The 19,736-nt window shown below is 31.4% G+C and overlaps 1 protein-coding gene across 3 annotated transcripts in view; it reads right to left on the bottom strand.

The window, feature by feature from the left end:
- Positions 1-19,736, bottom strand: part of Cip4 (formin-binding protein 1-like Cip4) — a 175,529-nt gene that overhangs the window by 72,941 nt on the left and 82,852 nt on the right. For all 3 annotated transcript variants that reach the window (XM_089104402.1, XM_089104403.1, XM_089104404.1), the window contains one exon: positions 4,645-4,792. In XM_089104402.1, the coding sequence (XP_088960528.1) occupies positions 4,645-4,792 (148 nt within the window). The remainder of the gene's footprint in view (positions 1-4,644; positions 4,793-19,736) is intronic.

Genomic DNA, 19,736 nt, shown 5'->3' with positions numbered 1-19,736 from the left:
CTCACCACCTGTGAGGCAATGATCGTATGTTCTTCCTTAAGGGTATATGTAGATCATAGAGCTGTCGTTGTCGAAATAATTCCAAAAAAGGCCCATGCGACTGGAAATTTAAATGGCTCAGGCCCTTGTCAGCCGTCGACAGTTAGTGGTAGGCACTTAACTATTTTTATTCGATTCAAACTTGATTTGCATATTCAATTTAAGTTTCACTCGTTTTAAGATTTATTTATTCATTTACATTAATATATATTGTATGTTTGTTCGCATTGATTGTTTATTTAATTTCTGTTCGTTTTCAGTTATATTTATACTTTAACAGCAAACTATTTTTTTTTCGTTTTAAGCTTGATTTTCATATTCAATCTAAGCATTACTCGCTTTAAGATATATTTATTCATTTATTATTACTTGTTGTATGTTTTTTGTTATGATTGTTTATTTAATTTCTGTTCGTTTTGGGTTTCATTTATTCTTTAATAGTAATTTCTGGTCGTTTTGAGTTTAAATTTTAACAGGTATTGATATCTCCTGAGCTTAAGTTTAAAATGGCCTTTACTTTTCTTTGAAAAACTTATTTTTCGGGAAGTTTTTTTTTTAATTAATATGTAAACAATGGGCAAAGTTTATAACTTGCAGCCCTTCCCCAGGGAACAGTGGCGGATTAAGTCATCCTCAAAGACATATTAATTAGATTTTCAACTATGCTGAACAAAATGGCTATCTCAAAATTTCGATCGGGTGACTTCAGGAAAAAAATGAGCGTGGGAGGGGGCTAAGTTGCCCTCCAATTTCTTTGGTCACTTAAAAAGGGCACTAGAACTTTTAATTTCCGTTCGAATAAGCCCTCTCACGATATTCTAGGACAACTGGGTCAATACGATTACCCCTGGGAAAAAGGAAAAAAAACAACAAAAAAACAAATAAACACGCATCCGTGATCTTTCTTCTGGTAAAAAAATGGAAAATTCCACATTTTTGTAGATAGGAGCTTGAAACCTCTATAGTAGGGTTATCTGATACGCAGAAATGATGGTGTGATTTTCATTAAGGTTCTATAACTTTTAGGGGTTCTTTTCCCCTTTTTTCGAAAATAAGCCAAATTTTCTCAGGCGCGTAACTTTTGATGGGTAAAATTAAACTTTTGATGGGTAAATATGAAACTTATATATTTGAAATCAGAATTGAAATTTGATTCTTTTGATAGATCTATTGGTATCAAAATTTCGTTTTTTAGACTTTCGGTTACCATTGAGCCGGGTCGCTCTTTACTTACAGTTCGTTACCACGAACAGTTTGATTTATTTTCGTCCTGTGGCAGTTTACCGAATGAGTAATGAAGCGATCTGCTTCCAAATTGAACTTTATAAATTACTTTGTTGGAACGCACCTCAAAAATGTGTCTTCAATAATTTAGGAAAAAGTCATCTGTCCTTTTTAGTGATTGTGTATTATCCAGAGCCGTTTGGATCGAAGTCAAAGAAGTATATGGCCGTTTAAGATTGAAAAGGACTGTTGTTACTATAAATAAAATCATCTAATGTGTAAGAAAAAAGAGCGAGACGTTGAGGAGGGGACAGCCCCTTTCATATACGGAATAATTTCTGTTCGTTTTAAGTTTTAATGTCGCTCCTTACTTTCAGTTAAAAAACTTTTTTTTTATCTAATCCCTTAAAATGATCCAACTGAATGTTGTTGTTTTTTTTACATATCTATTTGGTCATAATCAATAAAATTGTAGCCCATATATCATGACAAACAACTAAGGTCTAGTTTTTTTTTTTAATTCGTCACACCATTAAACGAAACGAGGCTGACACATTGGAGGAACCTCATCTTACATCCCACCTTGTTTAGAGCTGATAACTTAGTCATTTCACAGGAAATTTCCAAAGTTTTTATCCTTTTTCAACTCATCTCAGTCCCTGGTTTCAGAATCAAAATTTTGTTCCTACATATCTATTTATCTAATATATTTAAATCATTAAAAGTTCAAATCTAACAAACTATAAAAACAAGGGCGAAAAATGGATATTATATATATTCCAAACCAAAACCAGAAATCTGAAAAGATTTGAATTTCAGAGGAATCCTATTGACTTGACAATCTTCCAAACAAGGCAAGTGCAGATTGAATTTACGTCGAAATTTAAATTTAAGATTGTTTAAATAAACTTGTTGCAGTTAAAATTAACAAAAAAAATCTAAAGAAAAATCTGTCGAATTAAAATAAGTCAATAAAACGTTATTTTCAGAGGAAAGTGTTCATGTGGCAACCCTGCTAAAAATATATGGTAAATTAGAATAATGTCGTAATAAAACAGGTACTTTATTTATGGATTACAGGACTCGACTAGTATTTCCAGTGGTAGCTCTCTTTCCTTGAACATTTAATTAACTAAAGTTACAGCTATTCCAGGTAAAAATAAGCTAGAATACAGACTGCAAGAAAGAAACCTACTTTTGCTGATAAGTTAAACCTATATAGTACAGATATTTTTAACCCTCCAGCGACTATCCAGAGGGGCAGCCACCTTCCCAGAAAACAAGAATTATCCAGTAATTATGTTATTAATTTTTGAGGCCGGGGGTTTCGTGCTCTTCCCATTGATATTCGAGTTTTTTTGCTCGTATCGTAGCCAAGACTGGTCGTGACTGTGTAAATATTTGGAATTGCAACTTGAGGCTGTATTTAAATTGTTATGTTAGACGTATTGATAATGCTTTGCAATAACAAATTAGCTACATGGTAAAATTTTGAAATTACATCTACCGTGTCCCTTCTCAGCGACCAGTAAGCGTTATAATTTCGAGCTTTTTCCTTATACTTTTAATCAATTTTCATACTTGAAAAAGTATCTAAAGTTAGTATGAGTATACTAAATTATTATACTTGACATATGCTCTCCTATCAATTGTCAACTCTAACAATATTATTTTGCTTGATATTCCAGTTATTCCAGTCAAATTCACAAATAAATAAAAACACAATAAATAAAATACTTAGTCAAAAAGGTAAATTCTAATTATTTAGTTTATTGGTCTATTTGTCCTTTTTTTTTCTTCCTTTTATGACTGTCAGCCCCCGCTGTTCCCAAGCCCAAATAAGTATTTCTCCTTATATAATACTTGGGTTCGCCATACGACCAATTTGTTCGAGCTGTGGGTATTTTTCGGTTATTGGTAAACCCAAAAAGTGAAGTTAGGTTAATGCTAATAAAAAATAAATAAAACATGATGATAAATAATACTTTAGAAACAAAATTATGGAAACCTACCCCCCCCCCCTAATATGCAAATATATAGCCCAAATTATACAAGTCCAATGCATTCTGTCTAAGTCCAATGAATTGTATCATCCATCACTTGTTTTTTTAGCCTTGAAACCGGTTTTCTGAGATGTAACCTAAGCATAATTCTTGAATGTGTTTCCAATTACCGACAAATACCAAGCTGTGTTCTCCCTTTACCAATTATAGTGGTTTACATTGTAATATGTCAGGTTGAAATGAATTTCATTCCATTGCCTCTTAAGTTCTAATAAACGCAAATAACCTATGGGACACGATATAAACGGGCATCAATTACTATCCTTTCTAGCACGAGTGGTTTTCTCGCAAATCATGGATTATACCTACTGATTAATAACAGCACCGGTTGAAATCTTATTGCTTATAAGCAATCTGAAATTTTCTACTTAGACCGATGATGTCCAGTTGTCGTCCAGGCAGGCTATGGATGGAATGGAAGTTTTGGTACTTATCAGTTATAGCGACCTCATTCAAGTTCTTCATCAATTGACGCACTGTAGAACTAGTTTCTTTCAGCTTAGCGTGAGACAAGTGACAGAATAGATTGCAAATATATAATTTTGCTATATATTTGCACATTAGGGGGGGGGGGGTAAGTATTTAGACAGTATGAATTTAGAAAACAATTTGTACTTCATAATATGCAGAATAATTGAACCTAAAACATTTTGCATGCAAATCCACTATACTTTACCCCCTCCCTACCTAATGTGCAAATACATATCCCAAATTTGTTATTAAGGTATTATATTTTCATCATATTTCATTAGGATTAACCTAACTTCACTTCTTGAGTGGGGTCGCAAGAACAGATAAGTACCGATTTTTTTTTGCGAAACGAACCATAAGGACATGTTTTGGATTACATTTTCACTGTGTTAACTCCTTAGATATCAGCAATGTTTTTAAGTGCTGCCCGAGATATAATGTGCTACTTTTTTAAGCAGCACATTATGTGCTGCTCGTTTGCTTTTTTAATATTAAGTGCTGTTCCTTTTTATAATATGGCTGGTAGAGCAAACCCAAAAGGGAGATATTACACAACTAACATACAGACATATCACTCGATCTATTTTTTACAAGAAGTTTTTGCTAAATAGTGAAAGAGTGCACCGGTTGCGTTAGTTTAACACAGTTAGCGGAGTTCATTTTTCACAAACAAGTAATATATCCTGCCTTAACGACTTATCTTACTTGACAAGTAATTACTTGTCTTAATTACTTTAACCTGTAGTTTAGAAGAGAGGCCTTACGGCCCCCAAAAACAATATCTTTTAAGCTCCAACTGCAAGGAGTAGTTGATGCCAGCTTATTATAAATGTTCTTTAATACATACTTTTTTCCTGTCATCTCTAAGCTTCTTCACAACTGATGCTACTTCAAAAATAACTGATGTCATCAGAGTTTCCGCAATGATTTCATGTTGTCCAGCCTGATCTGCGAGTTCCTGTAGGATCGTTTTGAAAGCGCGACCCGTGGTGAACCTGCAACATTTATAGATTTTCAAATTGACCATAGCATGAAAACATTTATACCGAAACTTTGGCTGCAAAAAAAAGAAGAAAAAAACTTTCTCTATCTGTTGGCCCTGCATAAAAAGCTATATTATGAACCTATACTCAAGTGGGTGCTCACTCTGCGTTATCGGGTGTGCATCTTGGAGCAGTGGCGGATCCAGGGGTCGAGGGGGCGCGCCCCCTAAAGTAGTCTAAAGTAGTGTAATTTGCTTAATTAACTTAAAACTGTGTTAATTAAACTTGCTCCTAATGCAAGTTTATCGGATCAACCTATTTTGCGCCCCCCCCTAAAAAATTCTGGATCCGCCCCTGCCTTGGAGCGCTATAGGTGTAAACAGTTTTTGGAAACGGTCGCTCGATGCACTAAACAAGTAGTATTTATAAATAACAAACACTCAAATTTTAAAGTAAAAAACAAAAAAAAACAATAAATAAATAAAAATACAAAACCTGCTGACAATGCGAAAATTCTGATTATTCTTTTAGAATTTAGCATAAAAATCTCTATTTGAAGCCAATATTTTTGTTCTGAAGCCTGAAGAATTTAATTATTTTAGCAGTCTTATCATTCCATTTTCCTTGAAAATTATTTCCACAGCTTTCCCCTAACTGAATCACCCGACAAACCTCACACAGGGGTAATTATGAATAGAAATGGGTTAAAAAGAAACCGCAGCCAAAAATAAGCTTTATCTTGTTGTCAATTTCCTCTTTAGGTAAAAACTCTCTACCCCTCCCCCTCCCAAAATTAAATATATATACACCCAATGTCTTCCCCCTATATATGCACGCTATTCTTAAGCACGACTCAAAACTAAATACATTGTCGCAGCCTGAAAAAAGTTGCCATTTATTGGACAGGTTAATGTTGCAATCTTCTCATATGGATTACGAAAAACCTTTCAAATCATAGCAGTTTCATTCTTTCCCTAGCTAAATAAGGCATTAGGAAATATTTAGCGAAATCCAGTTATCATTGCGATTCAAAGTTAAGGTCTACAAACGCTGTGCTTTAAAGATCGATTTGATAGCGAAATGATTTAAAACAGTTTTGTCACGTAAAGCTAAGAACAATTTTAAAACGAACAACAAATAGGCTACAACCTTAATATGAACAGAAATTACAATGAATAAAGATATAAGATCCTGAAACGAGCATATATGTCACCATATCTTCGTATCTTCCAAAAGACTAAAACATCATTTGCATATTTTAACGCGATAAAATATACGATTGGAGGCTCAACCTGGGGAGGCTCAACCTGAAATCAGTTTTGGCGGACATATTTTTAAACTTGAGATCGATCGACTGAGCCCTCTGCCAACCTCCTTTGATCATTACACAGTACAAGATGAGGTAAGAGAAAAAAAGTGGGACCTGTCAGCCTTAATTTTACGTGTATGTTCCATTAAATCCCTCCACAAAACTTGAATGGTAATTTTGAACTTTCTCTATAGAATTTATGATGCTTCAAGCAAAACAAAAACTTTAATATTTTATTTTTTGTAAAACCTCAATTCTAATTTAAAAACGAGCTGGGAAGTGAGATTCTTTTAGTAGATTTTTATAAATAGTTGAGGCCATTTACTTTTCTTTCACTAAAAAAAAAAAAAAAAAAAAATCTGCTCGTTTTTTAATTGACAGAGTTTTAGTATGAGATAATTATAAAGAGTATTTATAAAGTTTTTTTGTTTACGACCAAAAATTCTGGATTGTAATTCAGTTTTAAGTAAAACTCTAATATTCAATTAAAATGTCCGATCAGACATTGTTTGGTGATTTTTGCTTCTTTTGGTACTCATGCATTAGATGGTCACTTTTATATATTGTGCAAGGAAACCAGTCACGAAAAACCCTCCAGACGGGTTAATTGCAAGAGACTGCTATAGAGAAATGCAACACAAAGCGTGGTTTTCATTGCGTTTACGATATTTAAACTGTTGTTTTTTGGGGCTTAGGGGCGAGGGGGGCGGGTTACTGGTGCGTTATATGGGCCTTTACAAGGCAACCAGTCACAAAAAAAAACCGCCAGATGGGTTAATATCATAGACCGTTATAGAGTAATCATAGGTAGCGCAATAGCGCTGCCTAAGTAAAGAACGATGTTGTCACAATGTATTATTTATTTATTTATTTTTTTTTTCCTTTAGACCAGGGCACTCTATACCGAAGAAGTTGTCACAGAAATGTCAAAAAGGGCTGATTCGATTCAATACTGGAGTGACTTATGCCCTTTTTAATAGCCGAAAGTGATCGGAAGGCAACTAACACCCCTTCTACGCCCACCATTTCCCCAAACACATCCAATCAAAATTTTGAGATAGCCATTTTGTTCAGCGTAGTTGATTTCCAGATAGAAATTATATTTTTGAGGAGGACACTCCCACAAGAAATTAATATAAGTCAAACTCAAAACGAGCAGAAATTAATGCGAGTAGGGTTCTAAACTCTATGATTTCTAAGAGCGAGAATGTAATTTGTACTTCACTGAAAAAATTCTTTTAAATGTTTCCACTTTTATAACTTTAAGAAATCAAAATTAATTAAGATTTTAAGGAATAAATATCAGCATATGTATATTAAACTGACAATGCGTATTTTTTTCAGCAAATTCATTTGAATTTTTTTCAGTAAAGTACAAATTATATTCTGGCTCTTAGAAATCATAAGTAGAAGTGACCCTAGTACTCGTGACCCTCACCCTTGCTGCCATCTACAATTTAGTCTAACTCTGTCAGTACACCAAATAAGGGCATAGAGTCATTAGGGAGAACACGTGGTTAATGAGGTCAATGACCTAAATCAACAGCAACAACATCGACCTTGACATTCGCTGAGAGCGTGCACTTACAACAACAACAACATCGACCTTGGAACACCTGTGCTGTCGACCTCAATTCACCTATCGTGAATCAATAATTCCCGTTAGAAACAACAAATTAATTTCCCCTTTCTTGACAGATCAATCAACCAATGACATCATCTGTCAGACTTTAAAAATTTTCGCATAGAAACGATTCTCCAGGAATAGATCCAAGTCATTAATGTCTTTGCCTCGGAAACAACTCTTTTGGTCGAACTCCAAAGGATATTAATAAGCAAACGCTATGGAAACAGTTCTCCAAGAAAAATCTTAGCGATGAATTGTTTTAGCGCGGGAATCAGGTTTCTTATTAATTTGAAATGCGTTAGCGCAGAGATGCCAAACAAAGGGAACACGCTGAAATTACGTTTAGGGATTATTTGAACGAAACTGTTTTAGACAGGTTATGGAACTATTTCGGCGAAACAGTTAGAGACATTTTGAAAGAAGATTTTAGGAAAGGTTTTAGAAGAGAATTTAATGGTGAAACTCTGTGGTCGTTGTAATACACAAGTTTCATTTGAACAGTGTTATGAGGTCCTCTAACCCAACCCCAAAGGGTTCCAATCCTCCTACCCCAACCCCGAAGGAAGCCCCCGGTCCTCAAAGGTCACCCGGGCTCCCAAAGAGCCAACCGGCCCCCAAGGGTCTCCCGGGCCACCCAAGGTCCCCCCAGGGTCCCCAAAGGTCCACTGGGCTCCCAAAGGCACTCCCCCGGTCCCCAAAGGTCCCCGGACCCCCAAAGGCCAACCCCGGGCCCCCCAAAGGCCCAACGAGCTCCCAAAGGACCAACGGGGGTCCAAAGGCCCTACACCGGGCCCCAAATGTCCCCCAGGCCCCCAACTGTCCCCCCGGACCCCCAAAGGCCCTCCCCCGGCCCCCAAAGGGCCAACCGGCGCCCAAAGGACCAATCGGTCCGCAAGTGTCCCCCCGACTCCCCAAGGCCCCCCCGGTGCCCCAAAGGCCCTCCCCCGGCCCCCCCCGGGCCCCCGGACCCGAGAAGCGCCCCCGGGCTGCGCCGGGGGCCCGGACAGCGCCGCAGGATGTGCCGCAGGGATGCACCGTGGGTCAGAAAAGCGCCGCAGGGGATGCGCCGCAGGGAGGCACCGCCGGAAAGCGCCGCAGGATGCGCCGCAGGGATGTGCCGCAAAAAAAGTAAACTAAAAAGTAAATATTTCGAAATGTTATCCCCCAAACTTCCTCCTCAGACCCCCACCGGCCCTCTGCTGGTCCCCATAGGTCACTTGGACTCCAACAAGAGCAACCGGCCCCCCCAGGGCCACCCCATCCCCCTCCCTGGGCCCCCAAAGCGTCCCCTCTCCAATTTTTTTTTAAACTTTTTATGGGGGTATAACATAATTTATTAAAAATTTACATTCATAATGTCATTCCTAAACACATTTTTCCACCTCAAAGATTCCCTTCCCCAATTCATAAATACTTTCTTGAATTTTTTAACATGGTATTTTTCTAACTTTTTTACGTATCTTAAAATGATATGAAATATGTTTACGGCTCTACCAATCATACTTTGTGCTTGTTCCTTGACACGACGCGAATTTTTCACTGGTACTCTATGGCAGGTTATCGACACTACCGAGTTTAATGCATGCATTAAATCAGTATTTTTTACGCAGTGGAAGGATCAACACACAATTCATATCTGTAAAAAGTGAAGATGAATTAATCGACGAAAGTATGTGCACATGAAAAAATCATTGTCGTGTTGAACGCTGACAAGGAGAAATACCTGAACTATGAAACGAGTGCAAGCGGTAACACTATTGGAAATGTATGCATGCGTTGTCATGACAGCGAGAAGTTAGATTTCTTTGGACTATCGAAATCATTCAAAATTGCTCAAGGTGGATATGCAAGAGTGAGAGCACCAGAGATGATAGTGCTAAAGGAGAATGCCAACCTAAAAATAATTGTCGATGATCGGGGGCAACTTCTAGCTAATGGTTCTGGTAGCACGATACCTATTGATAGATCCTATTCCCATCGTTCTGGTATTACTATTCAAATGAAAGCAAAGAAGAAAAGAAAGGCCTACTGCTGCACTAGTGTAATAAATCATATCATGTCTACCTGTCAGAACTGCTATCTATGCAAAAATAATGTGAGAATAGACAGTGAAATCGCAGGCAGAATAAAAAGGACATTAGCAGACAATATCATCAATGAATATAAAGATGAATTGACGGAAAGTGAAGCGCAAGTGTACTAATAATGTATAATAATGTATTTAACATATTTTTATATCAATATTCTACATGTCCTTATTTCATTAAAAATATCTTATGCATTATTTTGTTAAGTGTTCACTATTTTTAGGGTATGCTAGAACGTCAAACGTTCAGAATATCTATTAAAAAGGTCAGAGATGTAAGAAAAAGAATTTTAGAGATAATGATACTACTATCAGGCTCAATGTTTCATAGAAGATAGAAAAGTTCAAGATCTCTTCTGAATTTTACCAAAGAACACAATTCAATTCTTATTTCACCAGAGAAAATAAAAATCTTCCACTTAAGTTCTTTATTTCACAAAGACATAAAGAATTTAAAGTTCACTTCTAAATTTTTCCGTAGAAGATATGAAAAGTTATTCTATGATAGTGATTATTTTCCATGGAGATAAAAATTTTCACTTTAATTCTAAATTTTCTTAAATTCAATTTCAACTTTTCTCAAAGAGTCAAATTTAAAGTTCTATTCCAAATATTTTCCCCGGAACAAGAAAAGTCCCAAGAAATAAAAAAATTAAAGTTCACTTCTAAATTTTTCCGTAGAAGATAGGAAAAGTTATACTATGATTGTGATTATTTTCGATGAAGATAAAAAATTTCACTTTTATTCTAAATTTTCTTAAATTCAGTTCTGACCATTCTCAAAGAGATGAAAAAATTTAAAGTTCTATTCCATATATTTCCCCGGAAGAAGAAAAGTTCAACTTCGATTCTGAATTTTCTCAATGAAAATGAAATAAGTTATTGATCAATTCTATTTTCCCAAAATAATATAAAATTTATCACTTCATTTCAGATTTTTCTCAAAGAGATGAAAAAATTTAAAATATTGTTCCAAATTTTTCTTATAAGATAGAAAAGATCAAGTTCTAATCTGAATTTTACCAAAGAACACAATTCAATTCTAATTTCTCCAGAGGAAATAAAAAGCTTCCACTTCATTTTTAAGTTTACCAAGACATTAAAAAATTTAAAGTTCAGTTCTAAATTTTTCCTTAGAAGATAGGAATAGTTATACTTTGTTTGTGATTATTTTCTATGAAGATAAAAAGTTTCACTTTAATTGTAAATTTTCTTAAATTCAGTTCCGACATTTCTTAAATAGATGAAAAAATTTAAAGTTCTGTTCAATATATTTTCTCGGAAGAAGAAAAGTTCAACTTCGATTCTGAATTTTCTCATTGAAAATGAAATAAGTTATTGATTAATTCTATTTCACCAAAATAATATAAAAATTTTCCACTTCACTTCGAATTTTTCTCAAAGAGATGAAAAATTTAAAATACTATTCCAAATTTTTCATATAAGATAGAAAAGTTCAAGTTATCTTCTGAATTTTACCAACACACACAATTCAATTCTAATTTCTGCAGAGAAAATAAAAAGCTTCCACTTCAGTTTTAAGTTCACCAAGACAAAAAATTTAAAGTTCTGTTCTAAATTTTTCTGTAGAAGATAGGAAAAGTTATACTATGTTAGTGATTATTTTCCATGAAGATAAAAAGTTTCACTTTAATTCAAAATTTTCTTAAATTCAGTTCCGACTTTTCACATAGAGATACAAAAATTTAAATTTCTGTTCAAAATTTTTCATAGAATATTGGAAAAGTTATACTTTGATCGTGAATATTCAAGTTCTCTTCTGAATTTTACCAAAGAACACACTTCAATTCTAATTTCTCCAGAGAAAATAAAAATCTTCCATTTCACTTCATTATTTCACAGACATAAAGAAATTTAAAGTTCAATTCTAATTTTTCGGTGGAAGATGGAAAAAGTAATACCATACTTGTGAATATTTTCACGGAAGATAAAAAGTTCTAGTTCAATTTAAAATTTTCTCAATGAAGTCAAGGAAAGTTCAAGTTCTCTTCTGAATTTTCTCAATGAAAAAGAAATTAGTCATTGATCATTTCTATTTTTTTCCAAATAATATAAAAATTTTCCACTTTAGTTCAGATCTCTCTCGAAGAGATGAAAAATTTAAATACTGTTCCAAATGTTTCACAGAAGATAAAAAAGTTCAAGTTCTCTTCGGAATTTTAACAAAGAACCCACTTCAATTGTAATTTCTCCAGAGAAAATAAAAATCTTACACTTCAGTTCTTTATTTCACAAAGACACAGAGAAATTTAAAGTTCAATTCTAATTTTTTGGTGGAAGATAGAAAATGTAATATCATAATTGTGAATATTTTCCTGGAAGATTAAAAGTTCTAGTTCAATTTAAAATTTTCTCAAAGAAGTGAAGAAAAGTTCAAGTTTTCTTCTGAACTTTACCAAAGAACACTCTTCAATTCTAATTTCTCCAGAGAAAATAAAAATCTTACACTTCAGTTCTTTATTTCACAAAAACATAAAGAAATTTAAAGTTCAATTTTAATTTTTAGGTGGTCGTTATAAAAATTAATAACATACTTGTTAATATTTTAACGGAAGAGAAAAAGTTCTATTTCATTTTAAAATTTTCTCAACGAATTTAAGGAAAGTTCAAGTTCTCTTCTGAACTTTACCAAAGAACACACTGCAATTCTAATTTCTCCATATAAAACAAAAATCTTCCACTTCAGTTCTTTATTTCACAACGACATAAAGAAATTTAAAGTTAAATTCTAAATTTTTCGGTGGGAGATAGAAAAATTAATACCATACTTATGATTATTTTCACGGAAGATAAAAAGTTCTAGTCCAATTTTAAATTTTCTCAATGAAGTCAAGAAAAGTTCATGTTCTTTACTGAATTTTACCAAAGAACCCAATTCAATTCCAATTTCTACAGAGAAAATAAAAATCTTCCACTTAAGTTCTTTATTTCACAAAGACATAATGAAATTTAAAGTTCAATTCTAAATTTTTCGGTGCAAGATAGAAAAAGTAATACCATACTTGTGAATATTTTCCCGGAAGGTAAAAAGTTCTAGTTCAACTTAAAATTTTCTCAACGAAGTGAAGAAAAGTTCAAGTTCTCTTCTGAATTTTACTAAAGAACACAATTCATTTCTAATTTCACCAGAGAAAATAAAAAGCTTCCACTTCAGTTCTTTATTTCACAAAAGACATAAAGAAATTTAAAGTTAAATTCTAATTTTTTCGTTGGAAGATAGAAAAAGTAATATCATACTTGTGAATATTTTCACTGAAGATAAAAATTTCTATTTCAATTTAAAATTTTCTCAACGAATTTAAAGAAATTTCAAGTTCTCTTCCGAACTTTACCAAAGAACACACTTCAATTCTAATATATCCAGAAAAAAAAATCTTCCACTACAGTTTTAAGTTCCCCAATGAAATGAAGACATTTAAAGTTCTATTCAAAATTTTTAGACGGAAGATAGAAAAAGTAGTACAATGACAGTGATTGTTTTCCATGAAGATCAAAAGTTTCACTTTATTTATAATCTTTCTTAAATTCAGTTCTGATTTTTCTCAAAGAGATGAAAAATTTAAAGTTCATTTCTAAATTTTTCTCTAGAAGAAAGGAAAAGTTATACTACGATTGTGATTATTTTTCAGTGAAGATAAAAAGTTTCACTTTAATTCTAAATTTCTTAAGTTCACTTTCCTATTTTCTGCACAGAGATAAAAAATTTAAAGGTCTCTTCCATAATTTTCATATAAGATAGACAAAGTTATACATTCATTTGAAAATTCAACATGAATATAAGAACCATAACTGTAATTCTGCGTTGTCTCGAAGAATTGCAAAATATTCAAGTTCTTTTCTGAATTTTCTTAAAGCAGTAAAAAAATTAGCTCAATTCTGAATTTTACCAATGAAAATGAAAAAAAGCTTCCACTTCAGTTCTTAATTCCTCAAATACATAAAAATACCAATTTTTTCTTCTTAATATTAACAGGCAACACAATTTAATTCTAATTTCCTCAGGGGAAACATAAATCTTATAAATCACTTTTAACTTCACCAAGATATAAAAAATTTAAAGTTCCGTACTAATTTTTTCCATTTCCTACAATAACTGTTATACTATGATTTTGATTATTTTCATGAAGATAAAAAGTTTCACTGTAATTCTAAATTTTCTTAAATTCAATTCCGACCTTTCTCAAAGAGATGAAAAAATTTAAAGTTCTGTTCCAAATATTTTTTCGGAAGAAGAAAAGTTCAATTTCGATTCTGAATTTTCTCAATGAAAATGAAATAAGTTATTGATCAATTCTATTTTCCTTTAATAATATAAAATTTTCCACTTCAATTCATATTTTTCTAAAAGAGATGAAAAAATTTAAAACATTGTTCCAAATTTTTCATAGAAGATAGGAAAAGTTATACTTTGATTGTGAATATTATTCATTAAGGCATGGAACCACGATTCGATTCTGAGTTTTTTTAAAGTAATGCAAAATATAAAAGTTCTCTTCTGAGTTTTTTTAGAGCATAGATAAAAATTTATATCAATTATGAAATTTACCGTTGAAAATGAAAAAGCTTACATTTCAGTTACTAATTTCTCAAAGACATAAAAAATTTAAAGTTCAATTATAAATTTTTCCATAGAAGATAGGAATGGCTATACTATGATTGTGCCTATTTACCATGAAGATAAAAAGTTTCACTTTATTTCTAATTTTTCTTAAATTCAGTTTATTCATCTAACCACCAAAAACAATAGGCTAGGTTAGATATAAATAAATATTAATAAATAATAAGAAACATTTCTCCATGTTTAAGTTAGGTTAGGTTAGGTAAACTTATCACGAGCGCTCATGATAAGGTAACCTAACCTAAAGATTAAATTAGGTTAGGTTAGGCTAGATTAAGTTAGGTTAGGTTAGCCTACGTACGCGCGCGTACGTAGGCTAACCTAACCTAACCTAACCTAACTTAATCTAGCCTAACCTAACCTAATTTAATCTTTTTACCATGTTTAAGTTAGGTTAGGTTAGCTTATCATGAGCGCTCGTGATAAGTTTACCTAACCTAACCTAACTTAAACATGGAGAAATGTTTCTAATTATTTATTAATATTTATTTATACCTAACCTAACCTATTGTTTTTGGTGGTTAGATTAATGAACTGAATTTAAGAAAAAATTAGAAATAAAGTGAAACTTTTTATCTTGATGGTAAATAGTCACACTCATAGTATATCCATTCCTATATTCTATGGAAAAATTTATAATTGAACTTTATATTTTTTATTTCTTTGAGAAATTAGGAACTGAAATGGAAGCTTTTTCATTTTCAATGGTAAATTTCAGAATTGAGCTAACTTTTTTTCTTCTCTAAGAAAATTCAGAAGAGAACTTGTACATTTTGCACTTCTTCGATAAAACTCAGAATTAAAGTGGAGCTCCATATCTTAATGAAGAATATTCACAATCAAAGTATAACTTTTCCTATCTTCTATGAAAAATTTGGAACAATATTTTAAATTTTTTCATCTCTTTGAGAAAAATCTGAATTGAAGTGGAAAATTTTATAATATTTTAGGAAAATAGAATTGATCAATAACTTATTTCATTTTCATTGAGAAAATTCAGAATCTAAATTGAACTTTTCTTCTTCCGGAAAAATATTTGGAACAGAACTTTAAATTTTTTCATCTCTTTGAGAAAGGTCGGAATTGAATTTAAGAAAATTTAGAATTAAAGTGAAACTTTTTATCTTCATGAAAATAATAAAAATCATAGTATAACTTTTCTTATCTTCTATGGAAAAATTTAGAACTGAACTTTAAATTTTTTATGTCTTGGTGAACTTAAAACTGACGTGGAAGCTTTTTATTTTCTCTGGAGAAATTAGAATTTAATTATGTTCTTTTGTAAAATTCAGAAGAGAACTTTGAATTTTTTATGTCTTTGAGGAATTAAGAACTGAAGTGGAAGCTTTTTTTCATTTTCATTGGTAAAATTCAGAATTGAGCTAACTTTTTTTACTTCTTTAAGAAAATTCAGAAGAGAACTTGAACATTTTGCACTTATTCGAGAAAACTCAGAATTAAATTGAGGGTTCTTATCTTCATGTCTAATATTCAAATCAATGTATAACTTTTTCTATCTTCTATGAAAAATTTGGAACAGAAATTTAAATTTTTTATCTTTTTGCAAAAAATCGGACAGTGAACTTAAGAAAATTAGAATTAAAGTGAAACTTTTTATCTTCACATAAAAATAATCACAATCGTAGTATAACTTTTCCTATCTTCTAGAGAAAAGTTTAGAAATAAACTTTGAATTTTTAATCTCTTTGAGAAAAATAAGAAATGAATTTAAGAAAAATTAGAAATAATGTGATAATTTTATCCTGCAGGGAAAATAATCACAGTCATTGTATTAGTTTTTCTATCTTCCGTCTAAAAATTTAGAATAGAACTTTAAATTTCTTTATTTCATTGGGTAACTTAAAACTGAAGTGGAAGATTTTAATTTTTTCTGGAGAAATTAGAATTGAAGTGTGTTCTTTGGTAAAGTTCAGAAGAGAACTTGAACTTTTCTTCACTTCGTTGAGAAAATTTTAAATTGAACTAGAACTTTTTATCTTCCGGGAAAATATTCCCAAGTATGGTATTAATTTTTATATATTACACATAAAAATTTATAATTGAACAATATATTTCTTAATTTCTTGTGTTACATAAAGAATTGAAGTTGAAGATTTTTATTTTCTCTGGTGAAATTATAAATGAGTTGTGTTCTTTAATAAAACTCAGAAGAGAACTTGAAATTTTCTTCACTTTGTTGAGAAAATTTTAAGTTGAACTAGAACTTTTATCTTCCGGGAAAATATTCACAAGTATGGTATTACTTTTTCTATCTTCCACCGAAAAATTTAGAATTGAACTTAAAATTTCATTATGTCTTTGTGAAATAAAGAACTTAAGTGGGGGATTTTTATTTTGTCTGTAGAAATTAGAATTGAATTATGTTCTTTGTTAAAATTCAGTAAAGAACATGCACTTTTCTTCACTTCATTGATAAAATTTAAAATTGGACTAGAACTTTTTATCTTCCGTGAAAATAATCACAGGTATGGTATTAATTTTTCTATCTCCCCCCGAAAAATTTATAATTGAAATTTCAATTTCTTTATGTCTTTGTGAAATAATGAACTGAAGTGTAAGATTTCTGTTTTATCTGGAGAAATTAGAATTGCAGTGTGTTCTTTGGTAAAGTTCAGAAGAGAACTTGAACTTTCCTTAACTTCGTTGAGAAAATTTTAAATTGAACTAGAACTTTTTATCTTCCGTGAAAATATTCACAAGTATGGTATTACTTTTTCTATCTTCCACCGAAAAATTAGAATTGAACTTTAAATTTCTTTATGTCTTTGTGAAATAAAGAACTGAAGTGGAAGATTTTTGTTTTCTCTGGAGAAATTAGAATTGAAGAGTGTTCTTTGGTAAAGTTCAGAAGAAAACTTGAACTTGTCTTCACTTCTTTGAGAAAATTTTAAATTGAACTAGTACTTTTTATCTTCCATGAAAATATTCACAAGTATGCTATTACTTTTTCTATCTTCCACCAAAAAATTAGAATTGAACTGTAAATTTCTTTATGTCTTTGTGAAATAAAGAACTGAAGTGGAAGATTTTTATTTTCTCTGGAGAAATTAGAATTGAAGTGTCTTCTTTGCTAAAATTCCGAAGAGAACTTGAACTTTTTTATCTTCTGTGAAAAATTTGGAACAGTATTTAAATTTTTCATCTCTTCGAGAGAGATCTGAACTAAAGTGGAAAATTTTTATATTATTTGGAAAAAAATAGAAATGATCAATGACTAATTTCTTTTTCATTGAGAAAATTTAGAAGAAAACTTGAACTTTCCTTGACTTCGTTGAGAAAATTTTAAATTGAACTAGAACTTTTTATCTTCCGTGAAAATATTCACAAGTATGGTATTACTTTTTCCATCTTCCACCGAAAAATTAGAATTGAACTTTAAATATCTTTATGTCTTTGTGAAATAATGAAGTGAAGTGGAAGATTTTTGTTTTCTCTGTAGAAATTAGAATTGAAGTGTGTTCTTTGGTAAAATTCAGAAGAGAACTTGAATATCCACGATCAAAGTATAACTTTTCCAATATTCTATGAAAAATTTGGAACAGAACCTTAATTTTTTTTCTTCTCTATGTGAAAAGTCGGAACTGAATTTAAGAAAATTTAGAATTAAAGTGAAACTTTTTATCTTCATGGAAAATAATCACTAGAATAGTATATCTTTTCCTATTTTCTACAGAAAAATTTAGAACAGAACTTTAAATTTTTTGTCTTGGTGAACTTAAAACTGAAGTGGAAGCTTTTTATTTTCTCTGGAGAAATTAGAATTGAATTGTGTTTGTTGGTAAAATTCTGAAGAGAACTTGAACTTTTCTATCTTCTATGAAAAATTTGGAATAGTATTTTAAATTTTTCATCTCTTTGAGAAAAATCTGAAGTGAAGTGGAAAATTTTTATATTATTTTGGGAAAATAGAATTGATCAATAGCTTATTTCATTTTCAATGAGAAAATTCAGAATCGAAGTTGAACTTTTCTTCTTCCGAGAAAATATATTGAACAGAACTTTAAATTTTTTCATCTCTTTGAGAAAGGTCGGAACTGAATTTAAGAAAATTTACAATTAAAGCGAAACTTTTTATCTTCATAGAAAATAATCACAATCAAAGTATAACTATTCCTATCTTATAAGGAAAAATTTAGAACTGAACTTTAAATTTTTTAATGTCTTGGTAAACTTAAAACTGAAGTGGAAGCTTTTTATTTCATCTGGAGAAATTAGAATTGAATTGTGTTCTTTGGTAAAATTCAGATTAGAACTTGATCTTTTCTATCTTCTAAGAAAAATTTGGAACAATATTTTAAATTTTTTATCTCTTTGAGAAAAATCTGAATTGAAGTGGTAAATTTTATATTATTTTGGGAAAATAGAATTGATCAATAACCTATTTCATTTTCATTGAGAAAATTCAGAATCGAAGTTGAACTTTTCTTCTTCCGGAGAAATATATGGAATAGAACTTTAAATTTTTTCATCTCTTTGAGAATGGTCAGAACTGAATATAAGAAAATTTAGAATTAAAGTGAAATTTTTTATCTTCATCGAAAATAATCACAATCATAGTATAACTTTTCCTATCTTCTACGGAAAAATTTAGAAGTGAACTTTAAATTTTTTATGTCTTGGGACTTTTCTTGTCCCAGGGAAAATATTTGGAATCGAACTTTAAATTTGACTCTTTGAGAAACGTCGGAATTGAATTTAAGAAAATTTAGAATTAAAGTGAAACTTTTTATCTCCATGGAAAATAATCACTATCATAGTATAACTTTTCCTATCTTCTACGGAAAAATTTAGAAGTGAACTTCAAATTCTTTATGTCTTTGTGAAATAAAGAACTTAAGTGGAAGATTTTTATTTTCTCTGGTGAAATTAGAATTGAATTGTGTTCTTTGGTAAAATTCAGAAGAGATCTTGAACTTTTCTATCTTCTATGAAACATTGAGCCTGCTAGTAGTATCATTATCTCTAAAATTCTTTTTCTTACATCTCTGACCTTTTTAATAGATATTCTGAACGTTTGACGTTCTAGCATACCCTAAAAATAGTGAACGCTTAACAAAATAATGCATAAGATATTTTTAATGAAATAAGGACATGTAGAATATTGATATAAAAATATGTTAAATACATTATTATACATTATTAGTACACTTGCGCTTCACTTTACGTCAATTCATCTTTATATTCATTGATGATATTGTCTGCTAATGTCCTTTTTATTCTGCCTGCGATTTCACTGTCTATTCTCACATTATTTTTGCATAGATAGCAGTTCTG

The sequence above is a fragment of the Artemia sp. Qi Xiang Cuo genome, chromosome 18 (genome assembly GCF_049724085.1).
Source record: "Artemia sp. Qi Xiang Cuo chromosome 18, ASM4972408v1, whole genome shotgun sequence".
NCBI lineage: Eukaryota > Metazoa > Arthropoda > Branchiopoda > Anostraca > Artemiidae > Artemia > Artemia sp. Qi Xiang Cuo.
Note: the sequence above shows the minus strand (reverse complement) of the source record. Positions and strands in the feature narration are given on the sequence as shown.